At 35.9% G+C, this 22,954-nt stretch overlaps 1 protein-coding gene across 4 annotated transcripts in view; it reads left to right on the top strand.

The window, feature by feature from the left end:
• The window catches only part of NAA16 (N-alpha-acetyltransferase 16, NatA auxiliary subunit), a 65,746-nt gene extending 43,709 nt beyond the window's left edge, over positions 1-22,037 (top strand). For 3 of the 4 annotated variants that reach the window (XM_032678427.1, XM_032678428.1, XM_032678426.1), the window contains 11 exons: positions 10,514-10,586; positions 10,828-10,997; positions 11,366-11,518; positions 13,155-13,283; positions 13,816-14,029; positions 15,791-15,984; positions 16,687-16,795; positions 17,292-17,390; positions 17,951-18,094; positions 19,894-19,991; positions 20,261-22,037. In XM_032678427.1, the coding sequence (XP_032534318.1) occupies positions 10,514-10,586; positions 10,828-10,997; positions 11,366-11,518; positions 13,155-13,283; positions 13,816-14,029; positions 15,791-15,984; positions 16,687-16,795; positions 17,292-17,390; positions 17,951-18,094; positions 19,894-19,991; positions 20,261-20,461 (1,584 nt within the window). In that variant the 3' untranslated portion in view covers positions 20,462-22,037. Of the gene's footprint in view, positions 1-876; positions 1,049-10,513; positions 10,587-10,827; positions 10,998-11,365; positions 11,519-13,154; positions 13,284-13,815; positions 14,030-15,790; positions 15,985-16,686; positions 16,796-17,291; positions 17,391-17,950; positions 18,095-19,893; positions 19,992-20,260 lie in introns of those variants that run through there. The other variant, XR_004355160.1, reaches the window with a different exon arrangement.
• The last annotated feature ends 917 nt before the right edge of the window (positions 22,038-22,954 follow it).

Here is a 22,954-nt window from a genome sequence, read left to right as displayed (position 1 = left end):
CTAAGAAACATGGAGCATTTACAAGGAAAATGTCTCAACACAATGTAGTCTGTGTGTACATGGAGTACTGTGGTATGGGTGTCTTAGTCTATACAGGGAAAAGGACTTACTATTGAGCTACCGGGCTCTTCTTTTGTGCTACAAGTGGTTTCATAGTTTTTATACTTTGCTTAGTACTTTATCTGAAGTAGGTTGGTAAAATATGGGTATCAGCAAAGTATAGCCATTCTCCTTGAATTTTCTGTTATGCTACGCCTTTAATTTAAAAAACCTACTATATAACATGGAGGCTTATTAAATCTTTTTATCAGGCTTCTTTCAGTTTCTAAATAGCAAGTGTACTTGGCTATTTAAACTATATTTTTTCTATTGATATCTTTCTGCTTGAATAAAATTCACACAGTTGGTATAACACTCATTATGTCAGGATGAAGCTGTAGGCTTTTTTGCATATTTGGGAAGCAACAGCTAGTGTTTAGAAGTGCCACTGCATTATTATGAGTTTTGTTGTTTATGCAAAGTCTTTGTTCAGAGTGAATGTAACTGTGTCACATGGCAGAATGTTTGTTCTGGAAGCTAATAACCAAGTATAAGCAATTACATGGGATATAGTAATTTTCACATTCTATAAGCTACTGTCCAGGTGTATTAGAAATAACTGTGAACAGCCTTATGTGCTCATGTTCCTCACAAGAGGAGGATCTTGGAATTCTACCCCCACCTCCTCCCCAGAAAACTCTTTTTGTAGTTGAACAGTGTTCAAAGATACTCTTTGGTTCCTTCTATGTGCTGGTCTCTCTATCCATGAGATAAAAATTCCAAAGAGTGAAGATCTTCAATTAGTAAACATCAAGGTTTACGTCGATTGTGTTGCAGGTGCATTGGTTGATTCCATTGAAGCTCGACATTAGTGCACATGTGCCCTTTTTCTGAGTATCTAAAATTGTGGAGACTGTGAGGAAGTACTGGATGAGAGAAAATGTCTGGCTGGAAGAAACGTCAGAAACAACAGTCTCAAAAAAAGGTGTAGGACTGTCCACACAGGAAGGTAGGCTGTCTTCAGTGAAGATATTTCTTTAACCCTTTCTGGAAAGAAGGCATATTTCTTCCTTGATGTGGAAAGCTAAAGGAATATAAAGCAAATTGCCACTGTTTTTTTTAAGTTAGATGTCCTCTGCAAATTATTGGTGGATTACATAAGGAAGTGAAAAACATTAGTTCTGCTAAAAATCTTCTGGCATTTTAACGAGAAATAGCTCTGTAAGAGTAACCAAGGACAGCCTTTTGTTCATACTGACTCCATCAGTGCAAGTGTTAGGAAGTTGTGTCTTTGAGTTAAAATTCCAGGAGGGGAAATCTGGGAAGTGGACTTTCTCAGGATCTGGTTAACAACTGGCGTGTTGATAGCAAAAGATAGCATTTCTACTATAGAAGTGGATCATAAGGAGGAGTAAGAAAGTTTTAAAATAAGTGAAGGAAGGAGAAGGATGAGAACTTTTGTTGTAGGTATGGCAAGGATAGGATCCTTCCACTCTGCAGTGAGAATGGGTAGTGTAAAACATGTTGATGGCTGACAGTTTGGGTCTGTGAGGTAACTTGTAAGCCAGGAGCTGACAAGTGTAACCCAACTGACTTACAAACTACTTTTTCAAGAGAACTTTTTTAGTCTGCATAATCTGTGTTGAGATTAACTGCTCTAAATAACAGTTAGATTGAAGACCCAGAAGAAATGCTCTCAATATCTCTGCTCATAGTTGTTCCTACTGATGCTCTGCTCGTGTGGAATGATTTGGTTTTTTTAGTGCAGTCCCCAAACTTCTCCAAAAACTCTCAGAAAAAATCATTAAATTAGTTGTGTGATGACCACAGTGACATCTTAGAGTATTGGTTTGCTCTGAATTTGTTTTCCTATGGGTCTTAAAACTTTCAGCACAAGCTCATTTTACTATTGCTATCTTAATTCATTGTGTCAACAGTTTTATGACTGGATCATTAGTAATAGCAAAACTAACTGGAAAGTCAGATGCTCTAAAATTAACGGTATTTTTCTGAATGTTTACATACTGTGATATAATGCAAATTTTTTGTTTGGCAGTTTTCTCATATGCTGTGGTTTATGACACATTTCACAAGTTACTAGTCTTGACACAATACAATAAAAAGGGGATATGTTGTCCATTTGACACATTTGAAATAGCCAGTAAGATGTCAAGGCTGAATTCTCCAAACGCTGATCATATAGCCTAGGATTTATAGTTTCAGGAATGTTTATCTTCAGAAACATTCACTGACTTCAGTTGATACCAAATGCTCAGCATATTAGAAAATCTGGTCCTGCATATTTTAAGGCAAATGAAAATGAAAAAATTTTTATTGGTGTTCAGTGCTTCCATAGAACAGTATACCATTTCTTTCCCATTTCATTCACTCTCAGGTGTATGTTAAATGAGACAAGTGCTCTTCAGGAAAAAACATATAACAATGCTTTATATTGTGTTGCTTGGTGTCTGTAGTTGCTTTAGAATGGCTGCTTCATTTGTACCTTACAACCTCTTGGCTTTAGTGTAACTCAGACACAGGACTGCTGTTAGAACAGTAAGTCTGAGCTAGCCAGCTCTGAATTTTAGTATTGTTTTTCTTCTGTACTACTCTCATATCAAGAAAGTGTCAGTTTTTATAACTTACCAGATATTTGCAGATATTTGATTATTAAGTTCATGTTCATCTGGAGTGGGGTGCAGTGCATTAAAAAAAATGGGTAAACATCAGATCCTCAGTCTTCCATATGAAGTGCTTTCCTAGCACAACTTGGCAATTTATGACTACCTGTGGGAGTCTGTTTCATAAGGCTTCATCATGTCTCTAACAGTATTTCTGGGGAAAAACAATATCCCAGTTATAGTCTGTCTATCCTTTTGGGCTAGTTCCTAGATGAAAGATGTCTAATACATTTAAGCAATACGCTTTTTTTTGAGCTCTTTGCGTAGTTGGAAATAGCACATAAATGAGTAGGCTTCTCTAAAGTACATGCAGGCTTCAGTTGTAGACTGACATGTTAAATTTCTACAGCTTAGTTTGAAAATGCAGTAAAAGATGAGTGTTTCCAAGTATAAAATCAGAAAAGAAATTTAAATAACCAACTTTTAATAGTATTTCATGCAGTCCCTAGGCTTGCGTTTTAACTTTGTGTTGTACAGGCAACTTGACCACTATTGGGAGAGTTTTCCTTGGACAGTAAGTCTGTTCTGACTGTGGTGTTGCTGGTACTGTTGAACTGTAGAGGCCTACACTGACATTTTCTAAATTGTGTAACTTCTCATTGCCAGTTTTGTAAACTGCTAATCTGTGTTAGCTTTCTCTTAAAAAAAATGGCCTGTGTAGAAATGACATATGATCCTCATAGTCACATTACTTAATATGATACAGCTGAACACTCATGTTCCTACTTTGTTCTGTAGCTTTACTATTGCTGCACCTATAGCCAATATACATTTTCACTGAAGTTTCCAAAAGTTTTTGAGGGAAGTTAAACTATTATATTGATAACAGCTAGATGTGTAGTTGAATTTGAAAAATTGTTTAACTACTTTAGTCATACTTTTGTTCTTTTCTGAATGGAAAGATGCTACCTGTCATGAAAAAGATTAGAGGAATTCTAAGTTCCTAACAAAGAGAAGACCCCATTTTCAAGTCTGGCTGAATCAATCCTATGTTTTTCCATCCCAAGTAGATACCATAACAGTTTGTTGTAAAGATATTTGGAGTATTGATTTTAAAATAACTTTTAAGAATTTGTTTTAATATTCAAATTGTTGCGTTTGAAGCACTGAAAATTCATGTCTGGCTCTTGTATTTATAGTCATTGTACATGAGACTGATCTTCTAATACTGTTGCCAGGCTCTGAATGAGCTTGTGCAGTTGTACTTTCAATGTATAAACATAACCATACTAGACCTCTTCATAGCAGCAGTAAGTTCTGTAATGAAGAATGTTCTTGTGACTCGTTTGCCATTCTGGTTGAGTGCTCTGCTGTCTACACAGCTGGTGTGCCAAGCAGCTTTCCCCTAGCTGAGAGTTCTTTTCTCTAAGAATAACTTGGAAGTGCAAAGCCTGTTACATATGGGACAAAAATATGTTTCCAGTGTATAAGCTGGAAACAAAAACTGGTTAATGCAGTCACATATGACTAGAAATGTTGCATGGTTTAGTCAAAATTACAAAACAATTGCCATGTTTATCAAATACTACTGCTACTATAAACTATCTGATTGGTTATGCTGGTACATAGCATTATTTTTAAGGGAGTGCTGCTTTAGCAGAGCAAGTGTTCAGAATACTATATTACAAGTTACTTTTTGAATGACAAATAACAAATTAGACTAATATAAATGGTGGAAGCTTTTTCTTCTGGAGTTTAGTATTTCAAATAGCCTGTGTGTTCGTTTGTGCTTTTGACACTAGAAAAAGTATCACTCGTTTTATTTCAGGATTAGCTGTTGTTAGTGCTGGCAGCAAGGGACAGTAACAGTTTTAAAGATGGTGCTGCAGAGTTAGTGCTTTGTGGCTGGCCAGTCCTTATAAGCTGGTAGCTCTCTGGTGAAATTCCTGAGGATAAATGTCTTCTTAGCTACCACACACTGAGAAATGCTGAAGTTGGTGACTAACCATGATGCCATAGGATTAGCTTTATAGAAGAAGAATAACATTTTTCTGCTATCTGGGTCAAGATGGCCAATTACAAGCTGACTAGAAAGGTGTTTCTACGGGTACAGGAACCTGACTGTAGAATACCTAGGTGTTCACCAAAACAGGGTGCAAGATTCTGAGCAGCTGCTTAACAAACTCAATTGAGGAACAGATCTGAATGAAAACTCACTGATTTCACTTTTTTTTGGCCATTGACTGTGTTTTAGATGAATTTAACTGGGTGTGAAACTTGCCTTTAGATGTGTGTTTTAGTGTAGGTAAAGATTTTTGTTTCCCTGTGTATGTATGAGCATATGCACACATTTAACAATGGTTTTCTTAGGGAAGCAGGAGTGAGGATTAATGGCTCAGTTCAGTAAATTTAAAACCAGAGATACACCTACATTTGAATTGCTGATAGTTTTAAAGCAACACTTTCATTGTTGCTTTAAAAGTACACATAGTAAAGCTGTGTACTTGACATATGTCAAAAGGTGGATAAGAAATTTAGTGCGATTTGTGTTTAGTAAAAGGCTGCTTTTTAGAGTTTTCCATTTTTATTTTCATGGCGTGAGGTGGTAAAATAATTCTTAATTGACTGTGATTTTTATTGCATTCAAATCTTAGCCATATACTGAAGTGTAAGCCATGGAAGTTCTCTGTAAGCAGCTGAATAGGCTTTCAAAACTGGAGTACTTTATTCGAACATTCTGTAAGCTTGTTCTGTGGTTCATAACCTCATTGGGTGAGAGAAATCTGTATCAGCTATATAAAAGGTTGTGGAGCAGAAACTTTTCAAGTGAGACTAGGAAGTTGTTCCAAGTAAGTTGCCATGACTAAAAATGGAAGTAAGCAGTCACTTGCATACCCTACAGCTTTTCCTTTTTATACTGATAAATCTGAAGTTTCAAAGTGGGTAGATGGGACATATTTTAAATAGTGGAGGAATGTTGCTTTAAAACAGTCAAAATCAACCAGTGTGAACCTTGCTGCAGAAATTTTTTGGTTCTTCTCTGAACTGTGTAAGCTTATAGATGTGAAATTACATACTGAAATGCAACTTTCTAGGTGGCTGCCCATAAACACCTTCCTGTGTGGATACATTGGAAGAGCCTGAACTTGGACCTTTTGTGCAGTGCAACTGTGCCAGCTGGCTCGTGTGTTTGGCATGCTTTGTTCTTTGCCTGAATAAAAAGCACCTCTCAATTCATGCCAGTCAACTCTTGGCTGTAGATGAAGTTGCGTCTTGTCTTCATTAGGCTGTAGTAAAACACTTCTAATGTATAGCTGCCCTTTTGCCCCTGCCCTTTTTCCTGCCATGCGGTTAATTGAATTTATGAGCTTTTTCCTTTTTGAGTCTATTGGCAGTTTGTTTATTTGAAACTTCCTTCCCATCAGTATTTCCATCTAGAAAGGTATAGTTAATATGCCCTGGATTGAAATACTATTAATCATGTGATGGGTCCATGGTGGATACAGTGGATTATCCAAGTGTGCTTCTGCTACCATTTCTAAATATTTTTGCAGGCCTGAAATTTCACATCTAAGTGCCTGCATTTGTGGAGATGGGGACTTAAGGTTGCAAATTTACCATGTGGGCAGAGCTTAATGGGGTCTGACCCCATGATCCTCCACCACAGTCTCTCTAGGCACCCTTTCCAAGAAGAGACTACAAGTTCCTTGCCAAGTTGTATGTCTGTCTCATTCATCACAAGTAATTGAGTGACAACAGAGAGGCTGTGAAGGTGTCTCTGTGAGCAAAGGGAGATGTTCTTATTTGTGCTGTTATTGCATCAGAGCTTTTTCTAGTGCTAAGCTGTTGCTGGGGAAGCTTTTGTTTAAAATAGTGTGGACAGCATAGAATCAAAAGAAAAACAAGGAACCAACTTTTTCTAGTAGACCTCTTCATTGTTTTGTGGGTTCAGCTTTCAGCTCTGTTGATTGGCTTTGTGTGCACATGTGAATTGATAACCACTGTCTTGGAAGTGGACTGACAATGGAGACAACTCAAGAAAAGCTCGTTTTGGTGTTATTAACTGTGTACCACAGACCAACTGCAAACCCTGTTCAAAATTGTCATCAAAGGCCTTCTGCAGAACTCTGATCTAGCAACTGCGTTGTTTTTTCAGTCTCAATTTACTTGAAACTAAGTTCATAAGTATTTTTTTCAGGGTCCAGTGATACTGCTTCTACACGTTATGAGCACCTTCTTATCACTCTTTTAGATAACATCTCATTGTAGCAAAGGCTCCAAGTATTCACATAGTACTCTTATGGAATGCTTTTGTTGTTGCTTCTGTATTCCCATGAGACATTTAGAGTATTGCTTCAGGGCATGTACTGGATATTTCCATTGAATGGCTGGCCCATAGGTGCTACTGTGATAGCTACAAGTGGTGATAAAAGAATTCTAGTCATCGGCCATTTACCTAGAAAACAATAACATTGTTAGGTGTTCCATTACAAAAGAGGACACAAAATATTTCTCAATATAATCAGATAAATAAAAACTAGTGCTCACAGAAAAAGGAGTTCAGAATTGGGGTTCAAGTTAATTGTATTCCTGTTACTTATAGTTTAAAAAGAAATTAAGGTGTGTTTGCATTATATTTATTCCAGTCTTAGTTTGTATTTCTCAAGTACCCATTTTAAGGCATTTACTCAAAGTTCATTTACAAAACTGTCCTTTTTGGTGGAAACAAACTGCACAGGAATGGAAAAAAGAGCATTATGACTTCTATGGAGTCTTTGTTTCAAGTAGTACAAAGTGTGAAAGATGCTTTCTTAACTTTCAGGATTACTATTCTTGGCAGGAATCTGTAGTGGTTTGTGAGCATGTGCAGTTTTTTCTTTATGTAGGGTATACGTGGAAAAATGAGCACTTGTCTGTGCAAATGGGGAAGGCTAAAGCCCATTTTTCTCTCCTTGGATTCCTGTTGCTTAGCTCATTATTCTTCTGTAATGAAATGAAAGGTGTAGACAGTGAACTATGAAAAGGTTTGAGGTTTGAATTTTGATTACTTAAGAGACTTTTGAACCTGGTGGCCCCAGTTTTGGAATTGGCTCCAGTCTTGTCATATGAAACGTGACATTTGTTCATGACTTCAGTTGTGCTGTTGTAATAACTTAAGAAAATAATTGTAACTGTTTTCCTCAAATAATTTTGTTTGAAATCAGCTCATTGTCAGTGTCATGGTATTTACAGATACCTCAGCTTAATCTTTAGAAATAATAAAATTATGAAGAATGATGTAGCTTTTAGAAATAGCAAGATGTTATTGCCTTTAAGATGGCAGTGGTGACTTTAGAATACAGGTAGTAGATGGTAGCAAATTCAAAAGACAGATTCTGCTGCTAAATTTGCAGTTCGTATGGACACAGAAATTAGGGTTCAGATTTCCAGATAGTTTGCTCCCTGAAGTGGCACGTGAACCTGGAATTATTTTCCTAAATTACTAGCAAAAGACTAAAGCATAAGCATAAAAAGGAAGGGAAAAAGATTGAGTAATTTTGGGAAACAAAGATAGTGTCGTTTTCATCAAGGATGTCTGCAATAACCCAACTAACTCATTTGAATTATTTTTTTTTAGCTGTTGCTTTCACTGAATACTTGTTTCCAAATTTGTTGTTCATAGGAGCTTTCAGAATGGCAGTTACAATGTGTTTTCTTGAGCTGTAAAACCCAAAATCACTGCAGAGTTCTGAATTTGGAAGAACTTGACATCTTTTAAAACACAGTACAGTTTGGTATTCTCCATCTCCTCAATACTCAGAGTATTTGATTTCACTGTTAATGTAAGCTACTTGAAGACCCTCATACTAGGGTGCCCCAGGTCTGTCCACTGCCAGTTCCCCCGATGAGGTAACTAATAATTTGGCGTGGGTATGCTGAGGTGGAATAGGGAGGAAATCACTCATAACCCTGGATACAACCACTCACAGTCACCCAAAGCAGGGACCAGGCACATGTGGCTCAGAAGTGGTGGCACCCTTGGTTTTGGTGGTAGCATGGTCTTTGTCCAGGTGTGAAGCCATACTCCCAAGTGTGCAGTAATTGAAACATTTTTATGTCGAGTTTGGTGGTGGGGTGTGCTTTTAAAGAAAGGAAGGAGTCTTTCTCTCTTTACAGTTCACTCACAGTCTAGCAAAGCTAGCTGGTCTCAGAGGAGTTTGAGGTTACTAGCAGCCAGATGAGAATAACTTTGGGGGTACTTGCAAGTTGCAATGAAAAGCAGCAAGGAAATAACACACGATTGCATATACACACTACAAACGTGCTACCTGAAGCAGATGCTTCTGCTTTTAACCTCATTTTAGCGAAGACAATCTTCAAATATTTTCTGAGGTTGCTGAAGATTTCTTTCAGCAAACAGGTGTCTGAGGCAGGCCAGAGAACAACTTAATGGACAAAGGCAAATAAATGCATTTACTTATGACTTCTTCACATTCCTTTATCATTTTGTAGTTATTTGAAGTCTAGTAAGGTTTTATACTTTGTGAGATTTTGCTACCAAAACCCATTTCTTGTGAGATTTGCCCAGAACTTTCCAAAATGTGCATTTATACATTTTATTATACTTTTCAGACATTTACACTGACTGTGTGTGACTTGGGTGTGTTGTCTTATCTGGTCTCTTTGACACAATATGTTTGGCAATTCATGCCTGTTGTGCTGAATTAGGTTAAATAAAGTAGTATCCTTCAAATTGTATGCTTCAGTCTTCAAGAACAAGGTTTATTCCCTTATCCACCTGTCCCAAAGTGCATCTTGAAGTAGATGCAGGCATTGTCAATATGTACTTTTTTTAAATTTTGCTGTCTCTCCACAATTTTATTTTACTCTTTTACATATAGGATCATCTTACTTTTAACCATTGAAGTTGTAGTTTTTTACCATCTACAGGTTTCACCTAATCGGTGAATGTAGCCATTATCCTGTGATGCTTACAGTCAGATCTTATTTTTTAAGTCCCTTATGTGTTTTAAGTATATATACCTAGATCATATTTCTTTCTTTAGTATTGTTCTTATGAGGCCGGTTGGTTACTTGCTGCATATGGCAGGCATGTTTAGAACGTAGCTACAGAACAGGTTGAGCATTTCATAAAATGTTTAGAAGTACTAAGTGGCATTTTGAGCAATGGACCTGGTATTGGAATAGTTAATTGTCATGAAATGCACAGGTACTAACATTTGTGTTTACTGTAAATTCAGACTTGTATAGTGTGAGCTCAAATATGAATGGGTGAATTTTGAGAAACCATATTGTTGGCAGGGTCTGATTTCAGAAAGCATTAGCCTTAAATCAATCAGTATATAGATTTTTATGTCAAAAGACGCAGTCCATGTTCTAGGCAACAATACCTTTCAAACAAAACAAAAATCATTAATAGTACACATCAGCCTGCCAGAAAACCACAGAAGTCTCGGCTGGTTTTTCGCTGCTGTGGGAAGTTCATGCAATCTTTTTCAAATCAGCTTTCTTTAACTGGCTGAGTTTCAATGCTTCAAAATTAATAGCATAAATTAAGTTGTACTTAGGAGTTTTTGTTCAAGAGGATACTAAGCAAATGTACTTGATTCTTTTCTGGCTTAAACTGCCTAAGATTAACCTGTTTTCCTGCCACGTCACTGTTAAAACGAATGATCAAAGATAGCTTCTAAAAAGTGAAGTAAACTATATAAAGACACATCCATTTTTTATCAAATTAAGTAGGGGTTTTTTTATATAGTTTCTCTAATTTGCTGAAGTATTCTTTTCAATGTGTTAGTTTCTGTTAAAATGATAGTAAAGCATAACTTAAGCACATATTTTTTTATATGTAGGTTTCTACAATCCAGGAGCTTGTTACTGGTTATGAAGCCTCTTTGAAAACTTGCGACCTTTTTAGTACATGTGGTAAGTTTCTATGGTCTTATATTAATTACCCTGTAATTACTAATACTGTTCATGGAAGTTATGAAGAACTGTTCAGATGCTGATACTTTTTGCAAAAAAAAAAAAAAGTTATATGTTTTAGTAAATGAATTAATTACAGGAAATATTTGCTGAATTTCCCAAGCTTTGTTTTTTGTGTTTGTTTTTCAAATGGCAGTCTTCAGTCTTACCAGTTATTGTAACCTTTTTGGTTTTGTTGCAGAAAATGGAGAGAAAGAGCCCCCAACAACATTGCTTTGGGTTCGGTATTTCCTGGCACAGCACTTTGACAAACTTGGCCAGTGTTCTTTGGCCTTGGATTACATTAATGCTGCAATTGCAAGCACTCCAACGTTAATAGAACTGTTCTATTTAAAAGCAAAAATTTACAAGGTAAAAAGTGAATTTGGACATGTGGAGTACTTTGTTTATGACAAAAAAAAATCAACCCATCAAGCGGGTGTGAATGTGTGGATTGTGTTTCAGTTAGCAGTGGTTATGGGCATCAGTTTTCATGTGGGTTTGTTTTTTGGCACTGTTCTGTCAAGAAGAGAATGAAAACCCTTTTGTTTGGCTTTTGCAAAGCCAGTCACAACTTACAAAAACTTGTCATTCTGAAAAAAATTCTGGGAGTGGGGGGAGTGAACAATAATACTGGCTTTTGTTACTTCTGACAGAGAAATACCAGTAACTATAGATTTCAGGAGTTGGTCAATAGTAGGTTTATACTGAAAGTTAACTATTTAATTTCTCCCTAACAGCATGTAGGTAATATAAAAGAAGCTGCCAAATGGATGGATGAAGCACAGTCTTTGGATACTGCAGACAGATTTATCAATTCTAAATGCGCTAAATACATGCTGCGAGCAAATATGGTGAAGGATGCAGAGGAGATGTGCTCTAAATTCACGAGGGCAAGTATATTGCTTTAATTAAGAGAGGTTTTGCTCTCTGCTGGTTTATTTTTCACTCATAACTTTTTGACCCAGATAAAAAAATTCTTCTATTAAAGTCCATTTTTAATATAATGTTCTTACATTTAGTGGTGAAGAACTATATAGAATCATAGAATGGTTTGTATTGAAAAAGGCCTTTTAAAGACCAACCCCACTGCCACAAGTATGGACATCTTTGACTAAATCAGGTTGCTCAAAACTGCATCCAGCCCAGTCTTGAACACTTCCAGAGACAGGGCATTCACAACTTCCCTTGTCCTGTCACTACTGACCCTGGTGAAAACTCTCTTCCTGTCTGTCTTATGAACCTCTTTTATATGTTGGGAGGCTCCTGTAAGGTCTCCCTGGAGCCTGCTCTTCTCCAGGGCAAACCTCAACTCCCTTAGCTTTTTGTCACAGGACAGGTGTTCCAGCCTTCTGATTTTTCATGACCTTTCTCTGAATCTGCTGTAATAGACCCATGTTCCTCTTACACTGGGGGCCCCAGAGATGGATGCAATACTTGAGCTGTATAGACCTAGTAAATATGGAAAAAATGGTTGTTCAAAAAGTACCTTTTATTGCCATTCTTCTAAGTACATCTCTGGAAATGCATCTAATGGATACCTTGTTTGCAAAACCTGCTGTTTCCTGTTAGTACTATCTCATCTGAGCTAACTGCACGGGATGATTTAGCATTAACATAAATTAGTTTAGACTTGAACATTTAATTCCTTTAAGCTAGTATTACTGACCAAAACTTTGTTCAAACAAGGTCTGTCCTTAAAAGATGGGATAACTGTATTTTTGACACTGAACAAAATTTGGATTCCTAAAGACCAGATTTCTATATCACTTATATAACTAAATATGAAGACAACTCATTGTGTATGCTTGTCAGAAGTGTTAGAAACACAAACTTTATCATAGGTATCTGGAAAGATAGGATAAATCTCATCCTAAGTAATTAAATGTTGTGAGTTGAACTGGGTCTTCTTTCTGCTCTAAAGACTGTTCTGAAAACTTGGTGGCTAGTATTCATGATATGTGGAACGTTTTTTCAGTTTACTTATTCTCATCTAGAGCATTGAAACTATGAAGTCTCAATCTGAGGATTTTTTCTTGTCAAAATATGAAGTGTAAATCTAACTTCATTTATTTAGACTAACAAATTCCAAGAAACTCATACTATATGATAAAGCAGTAAATATATTGGTAGGTTTTTAGACTGGTGGATGCCACTTGCCTGATAGGGAAAAAACAGCTAAAATTGTTTGCTGAACTTCAGGAATTTTTTTAAATAGTCTTGTTTCTGCCATCACATTGTAAAAGTAAGACTGTGTATACAAGCATGAGGTAATCTTAAAAATCCATTGAGACACTAATCTTCAGATAATTGGGGTTTTTTAATAATTTCAATCTATTCCTTTCAATCTTGGGGAGCATAGAATATCACAAGTATTATCCTCAGCCACTGAGTGTTTGTCTGTTTTCTATTGTATTCCAAGTAGTTGAAGGATTGATTGTTTGCTACTCATGGCCTGAAACTGGCCATAGTAGAAAGAAGCAGCTGGGAAATTATAGGAGCAAAAAGTGACAATGACATTTCTTTCAGGAAGGAACTTCTGCTATGGAAAACCTTAATGAGATGCAGTGTATGTGGTTCCAGACTGAATGTGCTGCAGCTTATCAAAGGCTAGGGAAGTATGGTGATGCCTTGAAAAAATGTCATGAAGTAGAAAGGGTAAGTAGGTGCAAACACCATCAATTGCTTCCTCAGTATTTCTCATAAACTAGTGAAGATATTTGTTGATGTAATCAACGTGATTTTATATGCTATAGAAGCGTATAAACCTTCTAGTATGTTGGCTTCTAAAAACAACTTGATACTTGATGATTTATTGTAACAGATGTTATCTCTAGCCATTACATGAAAGACTATTATTTGAAGTGAAAAGGTTTCAATATAATACCATGTCTCCTAACTATACAACTATTCATACATTAACTTTATGCTGTCTTCTAACAATTGTGTTTTCAATCAGAAGTCACATTTCTCTTGGCTCTTACAGTACCTAAGTCTGAACAATCACATTGTAGTTTTTGTTAACAAACTGAGATTTTCCCCTCCCGATAGGTTCTTTGGACAGACATTTCTATGTCTGTTAAATATTGCCTGTAAATAATATCAGTTGTAACTTTATTCACCTCTATCTAATAAAAAAAATATATTAAGCAAGGGATGAGTATATGACTGTCTTTTTTTTTCCTTGAAGCACTTTTTTGAGATAACAGATGATCAATTTGACTTCCACACATACTGCATGAGAAAGATGACTCTTCGTGCCTATGTAGACCTCTTGAGACTAGAAGATGTGCTCAGGAGACATGCCTTCTACTTCAAAGCTGCTCGATCAGCAATTGAAATCTACTTGAAGCTCCATGATAATCCTCTTACCAATGAAAGCAAAGAACAAGAAGTGAATTCAGGTATCTAAACTGTAATGGAGGCTCACATGTATATTGCAAGTGAAAGCTTATTAAGCTAAGTAATTTATGTGTTACAGAGTAACTAGAATGCAAGATTTTCCTCTTTTCTGTCACAATAACTGAAAAGAGATTGTAGATAACATGCTGCAGCTTTCTTCTCTCTGTTCTCTACTCATCACTTTGTAAAACTAGTGCATGCATTAACTTCGCTGTAGTTGGAATACTTGAGAAGGTTATTAAGAGGAAAAATCAGATTCAGTTCAGCCACTAGATAAATGTTATAAACCAATGAGTTATGAAACAATGAATAGATTTTGTGGGAAAGAAATTAAATTGTAAGAATTTAATTGTGATTAAATGTATTTAATTTATTACATGGTAATTCTAGTTAACACTGCATTAACTTTTATCATTTTTCACATAACTTCAGGGCCAAAGAATACATGGATAAGTGTGTTAGCAATATCAGGGCATTTAGAAAATTATTTAAAACTAGCAGACGTTCTTAGGAAGCCAGTAGGGTTGGTTTGGAAACTTAAGGATTCAATGACAAATTAGTTGGATGTTTTTTTACTTTAAGATAAATATTGCTTTTCCTTTAGTGGAATTGCAACTATTGTCAGCACTGCAGTGGCTGTTGACTAAAGCAGTGAAATTAATGTTTAGCTCTTTCTAAAGGGGAGAATATTTGACAGAGGAAAAAGTGAAGCTAAACCAAAAATTCCACTTAGTACTGCACATGCAATCTTACCTTTAATTCAGAGGTGAATGACAAGTTTTCCATACCCGATTATGTATAGTGAAGTAAATATAAGAAGAAGCACATTTGAAAAGTTGAACTTGGGTCTTTTTTCTCTCCAACTTTAATTTGTTTCTGTATGTAATGTAAGATTAGGGTGTGACAGAGGATCTTGACAGCAGTATATCGTAGAAACAAAGGTGGGTAATGTCTAAGAAGTCATGTTAGTTCATTTACCTGCTGTGCACTGGGATTCAGGAGGCTTGTCTGTGGGGAAAGATGGCACTGTGTGGATGGGGTAAAAAGAACACTTGCTTCCCTGTCTCTGAATGGTGGCTGACCCCAGCAGGGAGGTCAGGGTGCTATAGCCATAAAAACAATGTGTTAGTCCCTCAGGAGCTGATTTTTCTGTGCCTTCCTACATTTTTAGCACAAATTCTATTCTTGGTGAAACACCACAGTAAACAGAGTGGAAACTACAGTATTATTCTGGCTAAACTGATCATTTCCATTTAGCTATCCCATGCCATTTGCAGAAAATAAATGCAATTATCATGTCTGTATATTGTTCAGACACTTTAATGGAAAATAGCAAGCACGTTTTAAGATGGAATGTAAATCCATCTGGATGTTTCTAGATGGCATTGGAAGTAAGGTGAGTTACAGTCAATATTGGAGCTTAGTATTACCCTTGAAAACCATTGCTCATTTCCTAAATTAAAACCTGTCACAGATGTAACAGTTTAGCTGACCTTTCAAATCACTGAGGCTTCTATAACAGCTATGTAACAGAAAATATGCAAGATCAAGTGGTATGTTGGGTTGTAAATAGTAATCCAGCAGTAATGTTGGTCTAATGTGGTGGTGATACTCTGGGAAGTGCTAGCATTTGTGGAAATCACTGTGAAAGTTTGCCATTTTGAGATGGGGAGAAGCATAATGGTATGTCTTGAGTTGTTTGAGGGGAAAAAAGATTTGTAATTAAATACTGTTAACATAAATTACATTATCTTAATCTGTAGAAAATCTCTCAGCCAAAGAATTGAAGAAAATGCTTAGTAAGCAAAGAAGAGCACAGAAGAAAGCAAAACTTGAAGAAGAAAGAAAGCATGCAGAAAGAGAACGACAGCAAAAAAATCAAAAGAAAAAGCGAGATGAAGAGGAGGAGGAAACTAGTGGACCCAGGGAAGAGCTAGTTCCTGAAAAACTGGAAAGGGTTAGCATGGTCTTTCATGTTAAATTCATGTGATTATCGTAAAAAGCCTATGATACAGGTTTACTATCAGGTTCTCCTAAAAGAATCTAGGTGTTTTAATAAAATCATTTTTGCATGCAAAGATACCTTTTTGTAGTCTACCTCTATTTACACTGAAGAAAAGTAGTATTTTTCCTCAATAAATCCGAGGTCTATGTTAATAATATTATTACTTTCCTTAAATTTCAGGGATTTTTTGAAACAATAGACCATCATTCATTAAAATAGATACTGAGAAAAAAAACGTTTTTTGCCTGAAAAAATCTGGTTTTCATACAGTGAATAAAGTAAAAAGTAACAGAAATTATTGCAGATTACAAAATTTGAAAAGACAAGCTAGTATTTCTTTAAACACAAAACTACTTTCTTTATAACTTCAAGCTTGTCTAAGGTTGTTGTATTTAATTTTCTGAATGTAAATTACAACACTGATTAAATTACACAAGCAGTGCCAGAGTTAGCAATGATGCTGTCTTTGTTAACACTTTAAAATCTTGCTGTTTAAATAAAAATGTTGTAGTTCAATTTAATTTAGAAAGCTAGCTTCGGTTCACCTTTGGCCTGTAATTATTTAAATGGTCTGAATAACAGAAACTATCAATGGTGGGTTTTATTTGACATTTATTTTAAGCTTTAAATTTCACTGTGTTTTTATTAAAACAGGTAGAAAATCCATTAGAAGAAGCCATTAAGTTCCTTATACCACTTAAGAATCTTATCGGAGATGAAATAGAAACACATTTATTAGCATTTGAAATATACTTTAGAAAAGGTAAAGTACTGCTTAATTTTATTTTTGCTTTACAAAATTTTAATCCTTCAGTGCAGCCAGAGTGCAGCCTAAAATGATCTGGAATAAATACTTAACTGACTAAAGCTGAGGTTTGCATCATATCCAGTAATAATAGGGGAAATAAGATTTTTATTTAGACACCCTTAAACAAAAAAAAACTAAGAGCAAAATAAGCTGTAGTATATAGTAATAAATACCGTAGAAAGATATTTGCAGTGTGATGTTTTATTATCTAGAGGAAAAAAAAGCCAAATGGACAGTAACAGTGTTGCCAGAGTTCAAGCAGCAGGCACTTCTGTTTTATTAAGCGATTTGAATGGGGAAAAATAAATTTCCTTTCTAATTCTGCTCAGACGTTGAGGTTTCTAATATTTGTACTAGATTTACTGAAGAAAACAGTAGTTGATATAAAGAAAAAAAGTTCTGTATTCTTAATCTTGGTTTCTTAATGTTTTGTTTTTTCTCCTTCCCACAGGAAAGTTTCTGTTAATGTTACAGTCTGTCAAAAGAGCTTTTGCTATCAACAGTAATAACCCATGGCTACATGAGTGCTTGATTAAATTCTCTAAAGCTGGTATGTATGTAGGAAGTATGTATGTAATTATACAGAAAGTTACATTCTACGAGGACATAATTATGTATTGTTTGTAATGTATGCTCTGTACACAAACTGAAAAGAAGAAAAATAAAAACAAATTAGGTTTTTTCCATGATAATACCAAAGAAAACACAGGTTATGCTACCTAGGGTACTGTGTATGTATTATATTATACTCCTTCCTCCCTTAATCCACCAGGTGGACCTAACAACTCATTTTGACTAGATTTCATGGAGGAGTAAGTGTTCCAAAGATCCTGGAAGCTCTTTAAGTTTTAAGAAAATAAGTGGCAGATACAGGAGAGAGATTTTGACTGAAACAAAGTGTGTTATGAACTTGTAAGAGAAAGCTTAATGAATGTTTTATTTATTAATGTATCAGCAGTGCTTGTGTTGACATATTTTTATCTGAAATTTGTGTTTCTGTGCACAGATTTTAAAATGAGGTATTTTAGCAGTGATGTCTGTGGTTTCACAGTTTTCTACAGTTAAGTGACTTTTTTTTTACTTCTCTCCCTCTTACCTTGCCCCTTCTAGTATCTGACCAGAGTAACCTCCCAGAAATTGTGAGTAAGGTCCTAACTCAAGAAATGCAGAAAATCTTTGTTAATAAAAACTTGGAGAGTTTTAATGAAGAATTTCTCAAACACAATGCTACCTCCATTCAGCACCAACTGTCAGGTTTGTTTAACTTTTTTATGCTCTTGAAAAGGAGATGATTTAAGTAATACAAATCCAGAATCTTTATCTGCAGTCCCTTAAGGCAAGGTTATTTAGAAAACGCATTTCCAGCAGTTACAAAACTGTAAGTGTAGCTTTATCAGGCACCTGAAGTAGTGCTAAATTCACCTGGCTTTTAAAAGTTACCCAGGGTCTGTCCAGAATCACTGGAAAAACTTAGCTTCAGAGGATTGTTCATCTCACTTAAAGGAAGGTTAGGTAACTTACTACAGACTTTCATTGGTCTCTATAAGGTCCATGTTTCAGGATGGCGTTTTGAGAGGAATACTTGCACCGCTTTCCTGTGAGCAGACTCCAGATTTGGGAAGCCAAGTACAGATACCTGAGCAGTCAATTGCTCCTGATTCTTACAGATATATTCTTCCACTCTTGTAATTGTTGAACATCTAACTTTCCAGGTCCTATTTTCTGGTCCTCTATTATTATGGAAAACAGTACAGTCCCTAGATAGGTCCTTGGTAGCTTTAGGTCTTCACCTGTGTATCAGTCTTCTGTTTATGCTGAAACAGATTTGAGGCAATTGACTTACCTACGGTACAATTTTTAAGGTTCTTAAACAGTTGTCTTTAATTAAAGTTTGAAAATGTGAAGGTCTGAAAGACCTAAACTGTAAGTCTGAGAGCACAAAGACTGTTTTCTTAGCTTAAAATTACTAGAGAAGAAACCATAAGCAGGATTCTAATCTTTTCAATTTCTGTACCATAGCCTCCCTGACTGTAAGCAAATGTTACTAGGTTAAGATAACTATTTTGAGCAACAATGGCTCTATATTCAGTCTAGCAATTTTTGAAACCTACAAAAACAGTAACAACTAGGAAACTTACTTTAATTGGGAAAACTAGTAATTGGGGAAATAAGTTGAACAAGAAGAAACGAAAGACCCAGAATGTCGGGTTTAAACTTCTCCAGTAAAATGATTTCTTCAACTTTTTGTTTTTTGCAGTAGATTATGTAGTGGGGTGAATCTGGATTTTGTATTTGGGTAAAGGAAAACACATGAAATGCCTGCACATTCACTTAGATGAGATTTTAAATTAAGGCAGCTATGATACGAGGAGCAGAATTTTGCAGAGATGCCTAGACCACTTTTGGTAAAATGCTTATGGTCCAAGAAGCTGCATAGTAACATAATGCACTGTTTTACTTTTCACTGATGTAGCCCAGTCCACGTGAAGCACCAAACTTGCATTACACTTTCCTTGTACCTAAGCTACTTCACTTAGCTCTGGGTTAGTAGCCTCCCTTGGCCTTACTTTCTGCCATATGGACATATACTGGTCTGAATCTTTTCTGGACCATGTTCCACAATTGTTTAGTAACTGTGTTGTTCACTTACTCTCAGTACTTTTGAAAAGAATTCAGAGTGTCTCTGAGAGAACATCTTTTACTTGCTTCTACATTTGTAGGATGGATTTCATTTAGCCTGCTGATTTGAAGGGTTTCATCATCGATGTACTCTGTGATACATTTCTTTACTAAAGACCTGTCAGTCAAGTGAAGCATTTCACTTCTGCAGGAGCAGATCTCCTGTGTTACTCAATCTTTATGCTTCTAATAAATTTCAGAATGGCTTTAGGTTTATTAGTTTTCAGTTACAAATAAGGGAGGAAGATATGATTTATTAAAACTTTTAAGAAGTATAATTCACATTTATTTACAAGTTTTCAGGTTCTGTGTGTCTGTATATGCAGTATGGCATTTAGGAAAGCTAAACATTGTGCTTTTTTTCTTGTGATAAGGTGCAAAGATGATGTATTTCCTGGACAAATCAAGACAAGAAAAAGCAATTGCTGTTGCTACTAGATTGGATAAAAACATGAGAGACAAAAATGTGAAGGTAAAAGATAAAAAGTATATAAAGCCCCCCAAAGTGTGGGATCTTAAATAGTGTATACTTTAATACAGGATAATGTACATGCTTCATATATCATGATAAATTAATATTTGAAAGAACAAGGTTTCAGATTTTTCCTAACTGTAACTGTAAGATATGTGAATACCAACAGAGAAACCAGTTTGCCCAGATTAGTATGGTTTAACAGTATATTCTTTTAGGAATAGGAAAATCGAAGTCACATTTATTAACTGTTACTTTTGTTTCTTTAGACATTAACAAAGGTTTTCGAGGCGCTGCTTGATGGCAGTTTTGGAAGCTGTCATGCTCAATGTGAAGAATATCAAGCAGCATGTCATAAACTGTTTCCTTTTACATCTGCCTTCATGCCTGCCACAAATGAGGACAACAGCAGCATTGCATCTATGAATCATACGGCCATTAACCATGATTTGCTGTCTAATGAAATTTGAAGTAGTGTGTGCAAGCCCGTGTGTGTGTGTATACCTACATGCACACATGTATACAAAGCTCCGACTCTCATTACATGCTGGCTGGATAAAGATCAGGGTTACTTTTCCAGGTTGTATTTTAATATCTTTAACAGGTATAAAACAAAATATTTGGATAGTTAAATGGAGTATGCTATTAGGGTTTTTTCCTCCCAATGAGAACTGCCAATATTTATGTAAACATTATCTTTAATCAGCATTTTTCATGTTTATACTTGTACAGGTTTAAGTCTTTTAATAATTCATCAGCCCTCCCTCACAAAAAATATGGATGTTGAAGAATGCTTTCACTTAAGTATTGTTACCTATACAGATAAATGTGATCATATCTTGTTAATAAATTATCATTTGAGCGTTTTTAGCAGATTAAGACTGAAGTGCTGCTTGAATTGCCCTCTTTGTCTTTACTGTTCTTTAGGGTTTTTTCTGGGTTGTTTTGGTTGGATTTCTTTTTTAATCTTTCGTCAGTTTGGTTTCTTTTGAAGCACAGTAACAATTAAAGCATTGGGGGGTTGCATGTTTTTGTCAGGTGTGCGTCTTATATGGAACCAGTGTTGACAGATATGAAGATTAAGTTTGTGTAAAAAACAAAACAACTAATAACTAAGGCTTTTTGAAAACTATTCCATCTACCTTGTGTTCCTTAGCTATTGTTTGCTTAAGTTTATGATCATTTAACATTTTAAAGTTTTAATATCCTGAAGCAATTCCCTGAGAAAACGTAATGAATTTGATACTGTTGTTTGTCCTTTGTTCCATTTCCCTCTTTTTCCTGTTCCTTCTGGTTTCTGCCCATCTGTTGACACTTAGGTTGGAAAAGCTGCTCCAGTTATGAGCAAATGCAGAAGGTACAGTAATGGGAAATATGGTTCTTTTCTACGTCATAAAATCTCACTGGTAGTTGTGCTGTATTACCTCCATTAAAAGTCTTAGTTGTCTACTCACGGCAAATACTCTAGTACTTCTCATGCCTAAATACTATTGCTGTAGGTGCTGCAAGGCAAAATAGTATCTGAGAAGTATGTTTTACATTTTAAAACTGTTTAAGGGAGCACAAAGAGGCTGACTACAAATCATAATGAACTTTTTCCTTACTTTGTATTTTGGTGCATTAACTATTAATTATACAACACATCAAAATGGAAGTTTAAATCTAATATACCTATTTAAAGCATAGCATTGCTAGACAAAATGGCTACATATCACATGACAGCTTTACATTCTGTAAGAACTGCTATCAAAAAATAACTATACTGTGGCTTGTACAGAAAATCTGTTTTCTGGAAACTGTAATGGAATCATTCAATCTCAGTTTGTTTTTATTTCACTGCAGTGTAAATAATTTCAGTAATATTAACTAGCCCCTCAAAGGCAAATACCAATTCATGAAGAGGGGATTTTATTAAGACAAATAAACTGTTCTAATTAAAATTCTCCTTTGTGTGTCATCTGTTTAGATTTAAAAATTGTTGAATGGAAAATTCACTGTAAAATATTGCCAACATATGTTATGCTGTAATAAATTATTTTGTACACATTTGCCTTTGGTCTGGAATTTTTGCATATTTATGGACACCAAACTTTGTCCCTTCACAGTCATTGGGGTTTTTTTTCTGTTGAGTTGCAGCGTTCACTGGTTTAATGTTAACCCTGTAAGTAGTTAAGAAAAAAATGTTCAGCACTCTTTAGTGCATTGAGACATGTATCTATAAATAGTAGTGGCTTCAAAGGGAAAGAGAGCAGGTTTAGATCAGATATCAAGAAGAAATTCTTCACTATGAGGGTGGTGAGGCACTGGAGCAGGTTGCCCGAATAAATTGTGGATGCCCCATCCCTGAAAGTATTCAAGGCCAGATTGGATGGGGCCCTGAGCAATGTGGTCTAGTGGAAGGTGTTCCTGCCCGTGGCAGGGGGTTGGAACTGGATGATCTCTAAGGTCCTTTCCAACCCAAACCATTCTGTGATGGTAACATACTACCCTGAGAAATGGTGGTGTGTTTTTATCTTATGGGTTCACCACTTACCATATGCTGTGGGACAACTTGCTCAAAGGTGTCTCAAGCAGGGAGAGGTAGTTGACCACAGTGAAGATTGTTTTGGCTCAGTAGCACCCTTAGAAGTGCTTTACCAGCCGCATTCAGTGAAGGCATGAAAGTGGTACAGTGTCTTCTGTCTTTTTCTAGTGATAACATCTCCATTGCTAGATATTTAATCCAGGCCTTCAAAAGAAGGCTGTGGCACTTTTACATAGGACTGCTCCTCGGCCCTCTGCTATCTGTTTAGCTTGACACTTTAAATCAGACTTGAGCAAAAACACCTGGGATCTTTTCAGCAGTTGATTCCTTGAGAATGCAGATGAACAGTTTTGGTTTCTAGACTAAGAATTGTAGGAACCTTTTTGAGAATTCCGAAAATTTAATCTCCTGTCACCCAGTGTGTGATTTGATTTTCTCT

The sequence above is a fragment of the Chiroxiphia lanceolata genome, chromosome 2, assembly GCF_009829145.1.
Source record: "Chiroxiphia lanceolata isolate bChiLan1 chromosome 2, bChiLan1.pri, whole genome shotgun sequence".
NCBI classification, from domain to species: domain Eukaryota; kingdom Metazoa; phylum Chordata; class Aves; order Passeriformes; family Pipridae; genus Chiroxiphia; species Chiroxiphia lanceolata.
Note: the sequence above shows the minus strand (reverse complement) of the source record. Positions and strands in the feature narration are given on the sequence as shown.